Source organism: Zerene cesonia, chromosome 1, assembly GCF_012273895.1.
Source record: "Zerene cesonia ecotype Mississippi chromosome 1, Zerene_cesonia_1.1, whole genome shotgun sequence".
Taxonomy (NCBI): Eukaryota; Metazoa; Arthropoda; class Insecta; order Lepidoptera; family Pieridae; genus Zerene; species Zerene cesonia.
Genome location: NC_052102.1, coordinates 10,902,307 through 10,919,005, shown reverse-complemented (window position 1 = coordinate 10,919,005; position 16,699 = coordinate 10,902,307). Strand labels below are relative to the sequence as shown.

The following is a 16,699-nucleotide window of genomic DNA, read 5'->3' as shown; positions in this document are numbered from 1 at the left end:
AAGGAGATACCTGCACGTGATTTATTATGAAGAATGCTCAAACTGAAATGCTGCTGATGCCTGGGAACTGGATGATTTCTGCTTAATGACATCGTTTGAATTAAAGCATTCGTGCATGGTTGATAATTTTTTATGACCTTTTTAAAACGGAATTCTCTGTCTATTCATTAAAAGATAAATTTAAAAAAAAGTTATACGTGACTGTTAGCTGTTTGATTGTTGATACGTTATTATATTTCACTATCTGGAACCGGCAGCATCACTCGTCTTGTACCCGAATAAAATTTGGCCTATGCGCTAATACAGAATATCTATCTCTGTACTGAATACCATACAGATCAGTGGTATTTGCATCAAAAAGTAACAAATATACGTCTATACATCACCTTTCAATTATCGTTTTATAATACACTAACCATATGCCCAGGCATCGCTAACTTTCTAATGGTGACAGAATTTTGAAAGCGCTCCAGTAGTTTCTGCGTGAAAACAATTCAAAAATAATACAAAACACGTCTCTTCATAACATTCGTTTAGAAGCAGGAGTATATAATCTTTACGATTCCTCTCATTAGCCAAAGAGCGAGATTGTTTCTGTGACAACGTCACACGAAACATGTTCCATGTTTGTTTTTCCCACCAAGTAAGTGGTGCAAAAATAAACAATTTCCATACTATCTATCCAGGGAGCCTAATAGGCGACACATGCCTAACTAATTCCTTCCCAGTCCTTTGTTTACGATTTTAATCATCAAAGCGTAGACATTGACTCAGTGTTGAAGTATTGTGACTTGAATTTTAAATTTACAAATTTCAAGTGGACTCAGAATCCTTCAGAGTTTTAGTACGTCAATGCCATTAATTTTATTAGGTCAAGGTTATTCATTGAAACTAAACTATTAGCAAATATGCTTCAATAAATAACATTTATAATATGGCATATACATAGTATAGTTTTGGGTCGAAGTTTGAAACTCAAGTCCAGAAAATGCAAGCATGTATTTTAATAATTTGGAAGAATGAAAGAAATGCCACGGAAAAACACCTACTATTTCTGCCCGCGATTTCGTTTACGAATGCGTCAAAATATTTAAATTAAGGCTTTGTAAGGATGAAAAGTTTAATAACATAAAAGTTTCATCAAAATGCGTACAGTCATTTTTGTATGAACCGTACAATAGACGAAAGATAAAAACTTCAATTATTTTATGTACTTGCATGACAAACTTTAGGAGTATCCATGAATTAAAATTAAATATAACTTTCCAGAAAATGGAGCTACTCCACGTGATAATAAAGTCGGGGCCGTCACCGCGGCCGCTAGCCTGGTCTCTAGAAGTGTCTCTCACCGAGGCAGCAGATGACTGGCGGCTGCTCCGAGCTTTCGGGGACAGGGACCACTGCAAGAAGATCTGGGACCTTCGACCAGAAAGGAAACGGAGGAAGGCTAGGGCGCAGAAAGGGAAGGAGAAACTATCTTGTTCGACGCAGTTTGCCAATCCGAAGCCACTGGAAAATGGAGAGGTATTCTTGTGACATCTTAGCATGTTCTGTGTACTGTACGGTACTGCAAGTTTTGTATGCTGTGAGATTTTTGAAGTGAAACTTCTTTAGAATCGTTGTGATTTCAAGCCTGATGCAACGGAAAAAACGTAAGGTAAGAGACACAAATACAAAAATGTGTAGAATGAAGCCGGCAAAGAATGAGACAGAAATATACCTACTATTTTATATTATCGGTCTCTCCTCTTTGTTAAACAAACAAACTTTGTAATTATCCTACCCTTTTTATGATATTCATCTCATTCTTTTGTCGATTCACTGAAGTTTCACTTCTATAGTGTGTGAATCGCACACACACCCTTTTTTTAAAGTGGTTCAGGGTTCAGGGTTATATTATCAAAACGATGAATTAGAGACGATTGAATAGAAATTTTGTTGTAGTTTTCCGGTTCAGTCAATAATTTATGCATTAATGATTAGCTTTATATGTACTATATATATGTATATGGATTTTAATTCAATTCGGAATAGAAATAACTCGTGATACTAAACGTTACAATAAACGCTTGTCAACAATCGGTAGGTATTACTCATAAACATATCGGCTATCATAACAAATACAATATCGCATCTGATAAGCACACGATAAGTGTGTGGAAGTAGCTTTGTTCGCACTTCGCAAAATAAACGTTTACACAGAATTCGTAATCATAATAAATGTTTAACTATTATCATGGGCCTAAATTATGAGTCAATATGTGAGTCATTATATGTGCAATTTGGGAACCCTGGGGATATTTTTTATGTTGAAACTAACAAGAAAAAATATAAACCGGTAAAAAAAAACTATTTTATTCTAGCTTTCGCGCGACATGGTAAGGAGTAGCCTAGCTTAGTAGTAGGTTTTCCCAAGGTCTGGACTATTTGTCAAAATTGGTTAAGTGGTTGTCGTGAAAGAATCTTACATAATTTTATGTTTGACAATAAGGAACTTCCATACAAACTTTTACAACGGTTTATGCGCGAAAGCATAACAGACAGACAGACAGACAGAGTTACTTTCGCATTTATAATATTAGTGGTAAGGTGGTATCACAAATATAACATTTTTCAAATGAATACACAAATATTTATTGCAAAAAAAAAGCAAAATTAAAATGTTTAGCAGGTGATATGTTATATGTGGTACAACATAGAAAACGTACTTAAAAATTAATTCAAAATGCAAATATGACGTGAATTTACGAGTTGAAAAGGTTTTTTTATTACATGCCCGAAAACTTTTAGTATCCTCCTCATTCCTCCGCCGCCTCCTTGGTACAGTGGTAAACGCGTGAGCGTAGAACAGAGGGGTCCTGGGTTCGATTCCCGGTGGAGACAATAAAAAAAAAATGTCTCGGTCTGGCAGGACACAGAAGGCTGATCACCTACTTGTCCATAAAGAAAATCGATCAGTGAAACAGATGTATATCATCTGCCCCATACCGCAGTAGGGGACATGGTACTTTTTTCATTCCTAATACTTTTACGAAATCCCAAAACCAAAAGGCCAACTCACATTGCAGATGCACGTAGCAGTCGGCGAAGGAGTAACGGTGCGGCGCGTGCGCATAACATTTAGAGCGACGCACGCTATGCCCCACAACTATTATACTGTCAGAGAACTGACGTTGGCGGCGAGATGTCTCTGCCATGGACATGCGAGTCACTGCAATGTTAATGATAAGGTTAGTAGAATTATAAAAATTTATTCTCCATGAATTGCTTCCCTTAGAAATCTCCTTAAAGATGAAGGTAGTTTGATAGGTAGTGTGAGATGCAGTAGCCCTTAAGGCTAACATCGCTGATAAAAAAATACGTCATTTAAAATAGGACGCCATTATGAATAAATAGGTTGTGTAAAAATATACTTTTTTAACTCTTATTAATATGATATACGTATGCAACCTATAAATAATTTAATATTAATTAATGAAAATAAAAACGATAAAGTTGTCCGTGTTCATTACATATACAATATGAAACGTTCAAGGGTTCTGTTGAATTAATCCGCAGGATACATTTTTTATAATGTTATAAAATCTGTTGTTAATAATTTTATATTGCAAATTAGGCTGGTTAAATCCCATTTCCATCCTTCAAACGACTTCCAGGGTGCAAAATGCGACTGTCTCCACGGCACGTGTGGGGGCCACTGCCAGCGGTGTTGTTCTGGCGCCAAGTGGCAGCCCCACCGGCCTTGTGACACTTTCCCCGGGGACTGCTCCTGCGGGGAGAGGGGAGAGTGCGCCTTTGACGATACTGGGGATGTGCTCTGTGTGAATTGTACTGTGAGTTATGGTTAAAAACCCTGCATCGGTCGATTTTCACTATATAAATTATAACTTTCATCGCAAAGCAGGTGATGCTTTGCGATGAAAGTTATAATTTATCGAATACTAGCTGCGCCCCGTGGTTTCACCCGCGTAAGTCCGTATCCCGCAGGAATATCGGGATAAAAAGTTGCCTATATGTTATTCCAGTTGTCCAGCTGTCTACGCACCAAATATCATTGCAATTGGTTCAATAGTTTTTGCGTGAAAGAGCAACAAACGCACACACATCCTTACAAACTTTCGCATTTATGATATTAGTAGGACTAGTAGGATAGGATAATATTTACGAACATAAATCAAATATTTTAAGCTTAAAGTGGAAAAAAACTATGCCACAAAAATAAACAACATACAGATTTTGTAACATTTCATGTTATCAAAAACCTCTAAATTCTTATTCGAACAGCTATAAAATTTCTTAGTTTTTAATTACATATAACTATGTGTGTTACTTAAATCGCTATGTGACATATTACTCACCATCGATAAGTATCATTAAGTAGGCGATTTCAAATAAAACCATCTAATATTTGGATCTGGATATTTGGATTGTGCCTGATCTATGAGTGTTTAATAAAAGTTTTTAATGTGGTTTTCAGGATAATCGCGCTGGCCCTCTCTGTGATCGATGCCTGGTCGGTTTTTATAACGCGCTCCCAGACGGACCTTGCGTGCCGTGCGACTGCGACCCTGAAGGTTCGGATGGTAAGGATACCACACTATATATAAAACCAAATACAAGAATAATTTCTAATTTTTAAATAGGTAATTTTTATTAAACTATGGTAGTTTCTCACTTCTTTCTTTCTGATATTAGAGAAGTCGAATTACGGGACAATATTTAATAAAAGTTTTTTAGGTCATAGTCGGCAAAGGAAATGGTGGTGGTAAGCGGTACCACCGCCCATATACATTTTCAGAGCGCTTACGTCTCTGTAAATTGATTCCCGACTTTAAAAGGTTTGGGAAAAAGATAAGATTGATAAAGGACTGAGAAGGGTGAGGAAAAGGATCTTCCATTCACCGAAATAAACACAGTATCTGCTATTTCACGCCGATCTTATGTATATACCTAGAGTATATATACCTAGAGTATATATACCTAGAATATATATACCTAGAGTATATATACCTAGAGTATATATACCTAGAGTGCTCTGCTGCCAAACAACACATTAATGACAAATTAATGGAACACTTTCACGTTTTTGACAACACTATTAACGACTTCGTCTAGCAGAATACAGAACGCGGCTAACAATTTTATTTTCAGGGTCATGCAACTGGGACAAAAAACAACAGCGCGTTGTATGCACATGTCATGCCGGCTTTTTGGGTCCAAAGTGTGAATCTTGCGAAGACCTGAACGCCGTGTTTCCTAACTGTGTGGTGGATGACACAACACCAGCGTGCAAGTGCGATCCCAGGGGCGTTGTGGATCCCAGTAGAGTTTGTGATGACGTTTGCGAATGTAAGGTGAGTGCTTTGAGATCTTGATCTGGTTGGTGATCTTGTTGTTAGTTGGTGGTAATAAAATGATACTATGTGGAGAGCCAAACTTATTGGAAAAATACGTGACCAGATATTATATTAAAATAGGTTTACAGAATAGTGGAAGAAAAAATCGTATCATTTTTTTTACCTCTAGACTATTTAAGTATTTAATATGTGATCGTAGGTAAAACTGAAAGCATTGGGCACAGTACACCGACGGCGGGACACCATCTATATTGTAAAGTTTCCAATTGACAAGTTTCGTAACAAAAATAACCGCAAACTTACATTATACGTCTACTGGCTATAATGTTAAGGTTGATTTTACTTCAAAAATGTGAAAAATTTTCTTCCTCTCTTTCTAACGGCCATCACTGCCCCTGTTTGACTGGAACTGTGTTCGTAGGAGAGTCAGGCATCAACGCATTCTAAGGTCTTAATATTTTTTTGATATACTTATTATTTTAGGCATTTCTTGGGATTAAATAAACATTAGCAAATATTCTACATAAATAAATAATTAAAAGCATCTATATACACATAATATTTCTTCAGTACGACCAAGTTTACTTTGACTATAGTATTGTGACGTGTGGACATTTTCAGGCAAACGTGATAGGCGAGCGTTGTGACGAGTGCGCACCCGGATATTTTGGTCTGAGTGCAGATTTAGCAGACGGCTGCTTGCCCTGCTACTGTTCCCACCTCGCTGAGACCTGTCGCGTGAACCACAGAGCACATTTACACCCTGACGTGAGTGTACATTAACTCCCACAAAGCAGACGAAGGAGAACTTGTTTAACGTGAAAAAATGGAAAAAAAGAAAATATTTAATATATCTATGTAAAATAAAACAGTTGTGTAGAAAACACACATTTTCATCTCCAGTTAAAGCTTGTCACGCACACGATTAACAATTAGTTAGTTATTACTTAGTTAGGTAAAAATACAGCGAAGTAAGAACTCGAGGCAAAATGACCCCTCATAGACAGCTATTCAAAAGCAACCGAAAGGACATCTTATGTCTCGATTAAACAATTCTTCATGTTTGATGTTTTCATATAGATTTATTCTATTTATTATATGCGAATGATGTTAATACCTCATCGGTCTAATAATTTTCTGTTTGATTGTACGTCTGTGTCTCGTTTCTTAATAATTTCTTAAATGTGAATAAAAGCAATAACAGAAGACATTTATTTCTGGAGGAAAGGTGGTGTTACCGTTGGGAGAGGCTTGGCTCATAAGTGACGCGGCTCTCAACGAGACCCTGGAGCCATCAGTGGACGAGCAAGGGAAACCTTATCTGATAACATATGAGGTTAGTATGTGGACAAATATTTTAATATGGCTGAATATCACAGCAGATGGCATTGCTTGACATTTACTTAAATGTATGGTGACTAAATTGTAAAACATAATTGTATTAGTTGTATAATTTTTTTGTCGTGTGGAGAGTTTCTTCAGTTGGCTTGTCCTTATTGAATCATTATAAATTAATTACAGTAGTTTGAGATGTTGAAAGAAAGAATATAGGTGTGAACGGAATAGACAAAATAAAATTATTAATATTTTGAGGGTAGCCAGTGACGCGTTTTATTCATACGAGCGCTGGAGTCGTCGAGTAGTCGTAGTCGTGAAGTCGTAAAAAGACGTCGTTTGTCGCCTCTCATGTCATCACGCGCGACTCGCGTGGTAACTTACTTTATATTCAAAACCACTTCCCGGGAAGTTTCGGTTACTTTTAATTGTTGTATATTATCTAACATTCTTAATGCCGCGTTTGTGTTTCGCGAGATTCGGTGCGTTATAAATCTAGTAATGGCGACGTAGTGTGCCTGCCTGTGTTGAAGTGGTGACGTACTTAGTTAATTGCATACTTTTTTATATTATTTTGTTACATCTAGTATGGCTTTATATATAGTAATCCTCTCAAGCGTGCCCTATTGTTTTTCATACTGTTTTGATCGACCGACATACCACAAGCATGTGCTGTGCAACGTATGTACCTAGGGTTTAACCTTAACTTTAACGCTTAATTATTGGATGGTGTGTGTCAACGGCCGCCGATCCGATTATAATACAAGGTGATTCATTGTTTTATTCCGTAAATCGAATTTTAAAAACTTATTTGTTAAGTTGTAGGGAAGCATATTGATTATAATGATTTTTCTGTCTGCAATGAAAATGCCCTCATCACAATGAGCGAAATTTGTATCTTTCTCTAGGTAGAAGGATGGGAGTCATTTTACTGGTTGACTAACTCGTTCAGTGGTGAGCAGTTAGACGCTTACGGGGGTGAAGTGAAAGCGAGTATGTACTGGAGCGTGGCTCGAGGGGACACGGGCGGCAGTCCTACTGTGGGGCCTGATGTTATATTGGTGGCAAATGGTAAGATCTACTGCATACTTATATAAAGGCTTGCTTAAATTGATTGATTCAGTAAGCAACCTGATATTATGTTTTTAGATAAATGCTATTTATGAAAATACTAGCTGCGCCCCGCGGTTTCACCCGCGTAAGTCCGTATCCCGTAGGAATATCGGGATAAAAAGTTGCCTATATGTTATTCCACTATGTCCAGCTGTCTACGTACCAAATATCATTGCAATCGATTCAGCAGTTTTTGCGTGAAAGAGTAACAAACACACACATCCTTACAAACTATCGCATTTATAATATTAGTAGGAAGTAGGATTAGTAGGATAGGATAAAGACCGATTAGCATTATACTTCACTACAGCAATCAAAATGTAAATCATAAATCGTTTAATAATTATTATCACCTTTTCAGATGGCAGGAAACTAACATACATAAACAGTAGCCACGAATTCCCTGGTCAGATGGAACTGAGCGTAGTGCTTATCGAAGGCAACTGGTACTTGGAGAATGAAGTGGCAACCCGGACGCAGTTACTGGATATCCTGAGCGACCTGCGGGCGGTTATGATTCGGGCACATTATCATAACGATCAGGATGAGGTATGGAGATGATGACGGGTTATAACAACTTCAATGAAGTTATTTACCTAATAGCTGTGATGGCAGGATTTTTTAGGCTGGTTTTAAAGTGACGCTGATGGCAAGCTGGCGGCACGCTGACAGCGGAATCGTATGAACTGCTTTGGATTGTTTTAGAATAACGTATAACGTAAGTTTTGGCTGCCAATACCGACGGTCAGCGTGAAACTAAATCCAGCCTAAGTGGTAAATTGTATGTTCTTATTAATTTGTAAAATTAATTACTATTTTGCCCTTGACTGTTTTTTGAATAATAGATAAAACGAAACCAGATAATCCAGATGAAATAAAAAATATTTCACTATCAAAATTATCCACAACTGCTCTTATCAGTAGAAATCCCTGCTACGGTACATTTAATATTCAATGTATCTATTCTGCTATCCAGGTGAGGTTAGAAGGCGTGGAGGTGCTCAGTGGGCACGCAGTTACCGAAACGTGCGCGTGCCCGAAAGGTTACGAGGGCGCCCAGTGCGCGCAGTGCGCGTGGACGCACGTGCGCATCCGCCGCGCGCCGACTGCACTGCCAGCTTTTGAGTGCGTGCCGTGCGCGTGCAACATGCACGCTGGGTGCGTGAGTGGTGAGTAACTTCGTGTGTATAATTTATTGCGCGGTCTTGGTGTGAAACTTTATGTGGTTATGTTCAAAAAAAGATTAAACCGTGTTTTAATCTTCAGAATAAATAGTGCTAGAACTAGATCTATTTAAATGGGTACTAAACACACGCACACTACAGTAGATTAGCTTTGAAATAAAAAAAAATCATCAAAATCGGTTCACCCAACCTAAAGTTCTGAGGTAATAAACACGAAAAATACATTCGAGTTGAGAACCTCCTCTTTTTTATAGTCATAGAGATTGTAAGGCTCTTAAAAGTAATGTGTACATATATTTAGCATACATTCTGGGAAAGGAAACTGCAAAAATGATTTACTGTTATGTGAATGGACTCCCACACCGCAACTGACTCCGCCCCTCTTATTAGTATCGGTCGTTATTTTTTTAATGTATGTTTTAGTGGATGGTCCGTGTGGCGAATGCCAGCATAATACAACAGGGCCGCACTGCGAACGCTGCCTTCCGGGTCATTATGGGAACCCAGTTACGGTATGTTATACAGCCTATTTCGATTTTCACACAGACTTAATAAAAAACATCTGAATTTCCTTGCGGTCTGTCGGAAAAGACTAGATTGTAATGAAAAAAACATCAATATACCAGTACGAGTTCGTAAAAGCAACAAACAAACAAAAAGTATTTTCAATCCATAGATACTTAGACCTCTAAAATTAAGAAAGTGCAGTTTTCATACAAATTAATTACTTAGTACAAAAATTAACTTTCATCCTGTCCTTTCCTTTATCACTGTCAACAATCCCATCTTAATCCCCTTCCAATTTGAAGTTTGTTAACCATTTCAAGGTCTGCAATCGACCTTACGCCTCTCCAAATGTTTATGGTTGTAGCATTTACCATCAGGCGACCCACCAGCTCCATTGCCGACGATAACATAAAAAGACATAAAAAAGTCATTTTTATTGTTATATCATCATCTACACCCAGCTTTTTTTCTTACTTATCATTCATTCATAATAAAGCAGGATATTTCTCACACAGGGTGGCTGCAAGCCTTGCGCCTGTCCACTGTATGAAGCTAGTAACAACTTCAGTCCCAACTGCGCCCTCGCAGGCCCTGAGGGGGATGAGTTCGTTTGTACACAGTGTCCGGATGGGTATACTGGGGACCATTGTGAAAGGTAAGTTTAAAAGAAAATTTGCACCTACTTTATATCTAAATTACCATGCATATCAAGTTCTTCAATATATGTTTTTTAATAATGTCCCCTCTTTAGTATTTATTAAAATATGGTAGTATTATGCCATATACTCGCATTGCCTTATTGATAATAATGAATTATTGGTACCCTTATATTATATAGAGAAAATATTTTACTATTTATCTTTAGTGGTTTTTACTATTTATTAGATTCTGACAGTAAGCCGGGACAACCTGGTGATATACAGTAACCCGCTTCTTTCATCACTTTATTCTTTAGCTGTGACTCCGGCTATTGGGGCTCTCCCGCCACCCCGGGAGGCTCGTGCGCACCGTGCGCGTGTGGAGGGGGGCCGTGCAATGCGGACACGGGCGCGTGCCTCGTGTGCCCGCCGCACACTGAAGGCGAGACCTGTGACCAGTGCCAGGTATTGCCATGTTCTTGTGTACATTACATTTATTTATTTATTTTATGCATACATAGATTCTTAACAGCTAATTATTTTTAGTTTAGTATAAGAACTGCCGTTTTATCTTTAAAAATTCTGAAATATAATTTCTCAAGTACCTTATTACGTAAAATAAGGTACTTGCCATTCGTCTCAGATATACATTTTTATTTGTTAATTTCTTATATGCAACATATTGTCTAAATAAATAGTCGCACAAAATTATTATATTATTACGTATCCACTACAGGAGGGCTACTACTCCATAGAGGAGGGGGGAGCGTGCTTGCCATGTGAGTGCGGGCGCGGCGCGCTATCGAGCGCGTGCGACGCACGCACCGGCGCATGCGCATGCGCACCGAACTGGACAGGCCGCGCATGCGACAGCTGCGCAACTGGATATGGGGGTAATTTTATACATAAAGGTTTTTTATAGTGTATGTTTTCAATTTGAATCTCCGCGACTCCTATGTCATGCAATTCACTTCAAACTGAGAGATTTTATTCAAACTTTGTATAATTATCAAGGATAAGTAACAATACAATAATTTCCTGAGTTCATCTTATTATCCTGATTGTGATCGCCAGGCTTAAGCAATTTCCTTACTCTTAACTAAACTCCGTACAGGAGCGTGTGACACTTTTAAGTTGATTGAGTTTTTTTTTTTTTTTAACTATTATTGTATGTCATAATATTTACAAATTCATAAACGCACAGACGTGGATGCCGGCTGTCCCGCGTGCCGCTGCGGCGTCGCGTCGGTCAGCGGCGCGTGCGACGCCGCGAGCGGGCGCTGCGCGTGCGCGGCCGGCGCGGAGCCGCCGCGCTGCGACACGTGCCGCCTGGAGTACTGGGACCTAACTTCTGATGGCTGTAGAGGTGAGTACGTAGTGGTATAATTGTTTTAACCTTTATGAAGTCATGGGTGAGTTATATATATTGTATTTAGTCGTGTGAACTGCTGAGTTGTATAAAAAAAAACGCACTTGTATAGATTTTTGATTCAAGTTAATTGATAAGTTTTGCACGATTAATTGTTTGTTAATATGTCTACAGCATTTATATCATAGGATGTATAATGTGTTCTTTAATTATTGTGTTGTATGACAATATTTCGAAATAAAAACGAATAGTCGAAAGGACAATATTTACGAAGTGAAATTGTTGATATGTAAGTTATATTTAACGAGAAATTGTTTGGAAATTAATACATACAGCATTGACATACAACAATATCTATTTTCATACTGTATTATTTATCAAACGAAAATGTTGGTCAGCTTTTCATTGGGTAAGTCTCTTAAATCCTTTGCTAATGTGGATTATAAAGAGATCTTCAAGGTTGAAAAACATTCTGGTCCCTAAAGTACTTGAATTAGCAAACAAAAGATTAAATACAATGGTTTTTGAAACGTTTGTTTCTGATTGGTTATTATAAGCTTTCAAGAATATGGTTGCTTCGTTCTTAGATTTCTATATTTTTGATGAATTTAAGAGTACATTGCGGACAATCAGCGAGAGACGTAATTTACAAATATTAAGAAGCATATATTTTTAAGCCAAATTATTAGTATCATAAAATTTATGCAATCAAAATCTTACGTTTCTTTTTGCAATTGTTATGTTGTTAAGCATAACAATATTATAAATTCGGATATGATACCGTTTTTAACCCTGGATAGAAAACGATAGGTAGATTATACGATTATAACGATAGATAAATTTGATTATGAAAATTACAAAAAAGAGGAAATCTTAGAAAAAGCATACAGCTTCGTCTTGAAAACAACATTAAATGGCGATAAATAGGACAATTATAGGAAGTATCTCTTCGCCCGCGGCTTCGTCGGCATATCCCAGGAAATTCCCACAGGAAATTTCCACAGGAATTTCCAAAGCATACTTTTCACCGTGGTAAAAATAGCCTACACCACTCTCTAGCTCCCCAAATGCGACACACAAAAATTATATAATAAAATAGCTCCGTTGCGACGCGAAACAAAGTCAAACAAACTCTTTCACATTTATAATATTAGTAAGGATAGATGCGCGATTATGAAAAGTGCACGCGCGCCGCGGGCGCATAACTAGTTAAACAGACCTATAAACAAACATTTCAATACAACACACACCCATTCAGTGAGCCATCACAATCGTTTCGTAATAACAAAATTGCGTGTACCGCGGGCCGCATGGCGTGGCGGGCAATTTACGTAATGTGGGCCCACCTCGGCGCCGCCTGGGGCCAGTCTAGGCTAGACCTACGGGGTTACTCCGTATGCTCTTGAACCTTTGTACAAGTCATCCGGCTTATGATCTATTACATCTAGCTAGCTTTGTTAGCTCTTTCGAAGCCATGGTTAGCGCAGTAAACATTAAACAATGTATTTGATTAGCAATTTATAAAGTAAATATATAAAATAAATTTATAACCTTTCGTATACTTTGAAGTAGTGCTTTAATCTCAAAATATCTTAATTCATATTTAGGTCTTTATCTAAATTTACATGCATCGTTAATAATATGGTACTAATAAACATCCCTGCTAATGTATTAACTGCGGAAATTTATAAACCTCTGGCTTGTATCGTCTCTGTTTGTTGTATTAGTTAGACCAAGCGCGTGTTGCAATGAACATTGTTATGGAAAATGCAATTAATAGAGATTAAGAAAATAAGACATAAGCTTTCAACAATGATGGTTGTTAGTAAGAGTAAATCATACGGGTGAGTTTACGCTAAAGAAAGAATTGTGGTATTTTCGAAAAAAACTGCACATGAATATGATCGATTTTAACATTTTAATAGACATAAATTAATAAACAAAAAAGACAGAATACTATGCGGTTCTTTAGTTGCTGACGTAGTGTATTGGAGGTTGAGGTTGTTTTTGAACTTTAGAGTGATAAGGTTATTGAAAATGATTAAATAGAATACTCTACTATGACCTGGGCTCTTGCTGTTTACGCTAATATAAAATTTGTCTTGCTGCCTGCTTGCTTATGCCTGTTAATCTTAATAAGTATTGAATCGATTTTGAGGAAATTTTCTTCCGTATTCTTGACTGATGTTACCGAAAGTTAGGAATAAACATAATGCTCGAAACAGGATTTAAATGTATAGACAACTAGGTGTTCGCCCCACATTCGCCCGTGGTACATATATAACCTATGACACTCAGTAAAGTTGCAGCTATCTAATGTGATAGAACTTTTCAAATTGGTTCAGTGATAATTGCGTGAAAACGTTACAAACATGCTTTTGTATGATTCTTCTTTTTTAAGTTTCTTCTTATTACTGCCATTACTAAAAAATGACTACACAAATCCTACTCCTACTATCCTACTAATATTGTAAATGCGAAAGTTTGTAAGGATGTGTGTGTGTTTGTTGCTGTTTCACGCAAAAAACTACTGAACCGATTGCAATGAAATTTGGTACGTAGATACCTGAACATCTGGAATAGCATATAGGTAACTTTTATCCCGTTATTCCTACGGGATACGGACTTACGCGGGTGAAAACGCGGGGCGCAGCTAGTATTATAATATTAGTGTAGAAATGGCAATTATTATCGTTTACACGCGTATTAACAAATTTTATTAGGCGCATTAAATTACTCACAATTTTTAATTAAGTCGCTACAAATAATGTAAAAAATTACGCTTCATGTTGAATGTAAGCCTGTAGCAGTTAATTTGAAGACTATTGCAAAATACTATCGATATGAAGATCGAAGAAAATAGATAATTTTGTTTTATTTATTGTTATTTCGTCTCAACGGTTAAAATTTGCTTACATCTATCTTTACTTATGAATAAAAATTAAACGTTAAACTAGCGAACGGCTCGACCAACTCGCCAATTTTTAAATTAACGTTTTTGTTTAAAGGCACAAGGAAGGTTCTTATAGAAAAAAAAGGGTGTACCTAGGCGGACTAAATGATTAATTAGTACCAGCGTCACTATAACTTGTCACTAAAATTCATCAATAACAGCTCAGCCGCTTATATACACATACGCACTTCCTTACTCATATACTATTATTAAACGTAACTATACTATCAAATTCATTATAACAATTTAAATGTACAGCCAGCGTCGAATGTGATTACTAGGCTACTAACAAGAATTAACTGTTAAATAGGTTTCAAGTTAGACTCCGCCGCCTGCAAGTCTAGCTTCGCGCCAGACGCCCTAGGCTATTATTAGCGTACCTAGATTTATGCCCAGCTCATTAGTATCGCTCTTTGATAAATTATTTACGCAACGACCGTTATGAGACCTAATTAATAATCTGTTTGAAGTAGCGCTTGTGATATCGTCTTATTTTCTAAAAGCTACTATTATTTTAAGCTCTGATATTGTAAAAGCACTAAATCTTGCCTAGGAGCCAAGACTCGAACCAGTTTATATAAAACATCAATCTAAGATTGTTTGTACGTTTTTTTGCATTCACAATGGCATTGTTTTTAGACCATTTTCAATAATAATTTAAAAATATCCAACCTCATTTTGTAATAGCGGCCATCTTGAATTTTAAAATTTATCACAGTGTAGAAAAAGTCAGACCATCTCATTTGATAACTATATTGAAGGAGTTGTAAAAAATATATTTAAACCGCCATTTATTGCCGGCGACCAGTTTAGCCTAATTTTCAAATTTAAACAAATTTTCATCAAATAAGAACACTACGACTGCGTCTCGTTCAAATTATGAACAAAAAAAAGCTATGCGAAAATCCAGAACGCTTCGGCACGTATTGGGGTAACTCGCACCGGGAAAGCATCACTTTAATTTCATTATCCCATCCTAGTCCTTCCCTTATCTTTTATCCCCGTCCGCGGGTGGCGCATTCGCAGAGGCAGTACCTCTGCGAATGTTCATGGGCGGTGGCGATCACTTGCCATCAGGCGATCCACCAGCTCAATCGCTCGCATATAACAAAAAAATCAAAATCGTTTCACCCATTCGGGAGCTACCATACCATAGATAACACTTCTAACTTATAACACCCCGTTATTATTGCATCAAGTGTTTTTGATGTGGAACTTTTTTAGAATGATTGTGATTTCAAACCTGATGCAACGGAAAAAAACGACAGGTAAGAGACACAAATACAAAAATGTGTAGAATGAAGCCGGCAAAGAATGAGACAGAAATATTACATACTATTTTATATATATTCATTTCATTTTTTTGTCGATTTACAGAAGTTTCACTTCTATCGTTTGTGAATCGCACACACACTTTTTTTAATTAAATTGTTTTTAATCCGGAGGTCAGTCTCAACCACTGACGTAGGCATTCCCTTCTCCTACATATTTTATAATATTAGATATAAATTCCGTAATTAAAAGATACCAAAGTGCTCCCGAAACCCACTTAAAATTCCTTGACATGCAATTAGAGGATATTCATAGGTAATTAACAATCAATTCATTACGATAATTAGAATTCGCTAATTAACATTCTTCGTTACAGAAACAATGCAAGTAGTCCAAGAAAATGGGTAGGGTAAATGTGAATTTGAGATTAAAACTTGAATTTTTGATATAATTTACTTTGAGAAATCTAAAAACGAACTGTGCAAGTTTTTTTTTAAATTCACCCCCGAGAAGGGGTGAAAAAAAATAAATAAAGTCGTTTCTTTGAAATTTTGGCGAAACCATAAGTGTTAGAAAAAAAAGTTTTAAATAAAATTTGTAGAGCGTAAAATTTTACACAAAAATGTTTCTATGACTTTTTTTCCTAAAATTGAAATTAACTGAGATAGGGTAGTTAGAAGCTAGGGGATGATAACTGCAACTTTAAAAAATCATAACTTATTGAAAAATTGATAAAACTCATATATTTTTTTAAATTACTTATATAATTATAAACTTTGATCCTAGAGAAAAAAATTTTTTTTTCAATTGTTTATAACAAAATTATATCAATTTGAAATTTTTATTTTCAAATTAAATCAAGTTAAATCGAAAAAAAAATATATATGTATGTATATGTATATATATATACCTAGTCTTGCCATAAATATTGTAATAAAGAAAAAAGAAAATTGTTAACTGCAAATAACATT

The 16,699-nt window shown here is 36.6% G+C and overlaps 1 protein-coding gene across 1 annotated transcript in view; it reads left to right on the top strand.

The window, feature by feature from the left end:
• Window positions 1-16,699, top strand: part of LOC119840235 (laminin subunit alpha-1) — a 132,943-nt gene that overhangs the window by 47,801 nt on the left and 68,443 nt on the right. The window contains exons 4-18 of the mRNA XM_038366788.1: window positions 1,270-1,524; window positions 3,069-3,230; window positions 3,657-3,833; window positions 4,478-4,583; window positions 5,152-5,354; window positions 5,979-6,125; window positions 6,586-6,693; window positions 7,601-7,763; window positions 8,167-8,354; window positions 8,782-8,974; window positions 9,413-9,501; window positions 10,012-10,151; window positions 10,452-10,599; window positions 10,871-11,027; window positions 11,339-11,500. Of these exons, the coding sequence (XP_038222716.1) occupies window positions 1,270-1,524; window positions 3,069-3,230; window positions 3,657-3,833; window positions 4,478-4,583; window positions 5,152-5,354; window positions 5,979-6,125; window positions 6,586-6,693; window positions 7,601-7,763; window positions 8,167-8,354; window positions 8,782-8,974; window positions 9,413-9,501; window positions 10,012-10,151; window positions 10,452-10,599; window positions 10,871-11,027; window positions 11,339-11,500 (2,398 nt within the window). The remainder of the gene's footprint in view (window positions 1-1,269; window positions 1,525-3,068; window positions 3,231-3,656; window positions 3,834-4,477; window positions 4,584-5,151; window positions 5,355-5,978; window positions 6,126-6,585; window positions 6,694-7,600; window positions 7,764-8,166; window positions 8,355-8,781; window positions 8,975-9,412; window positions 9,502-10,011; window positions 10,152-10,451; window positions 10,600-10,870; window positions 11,028-11,338; window positions 11,501-16,699) is intronic.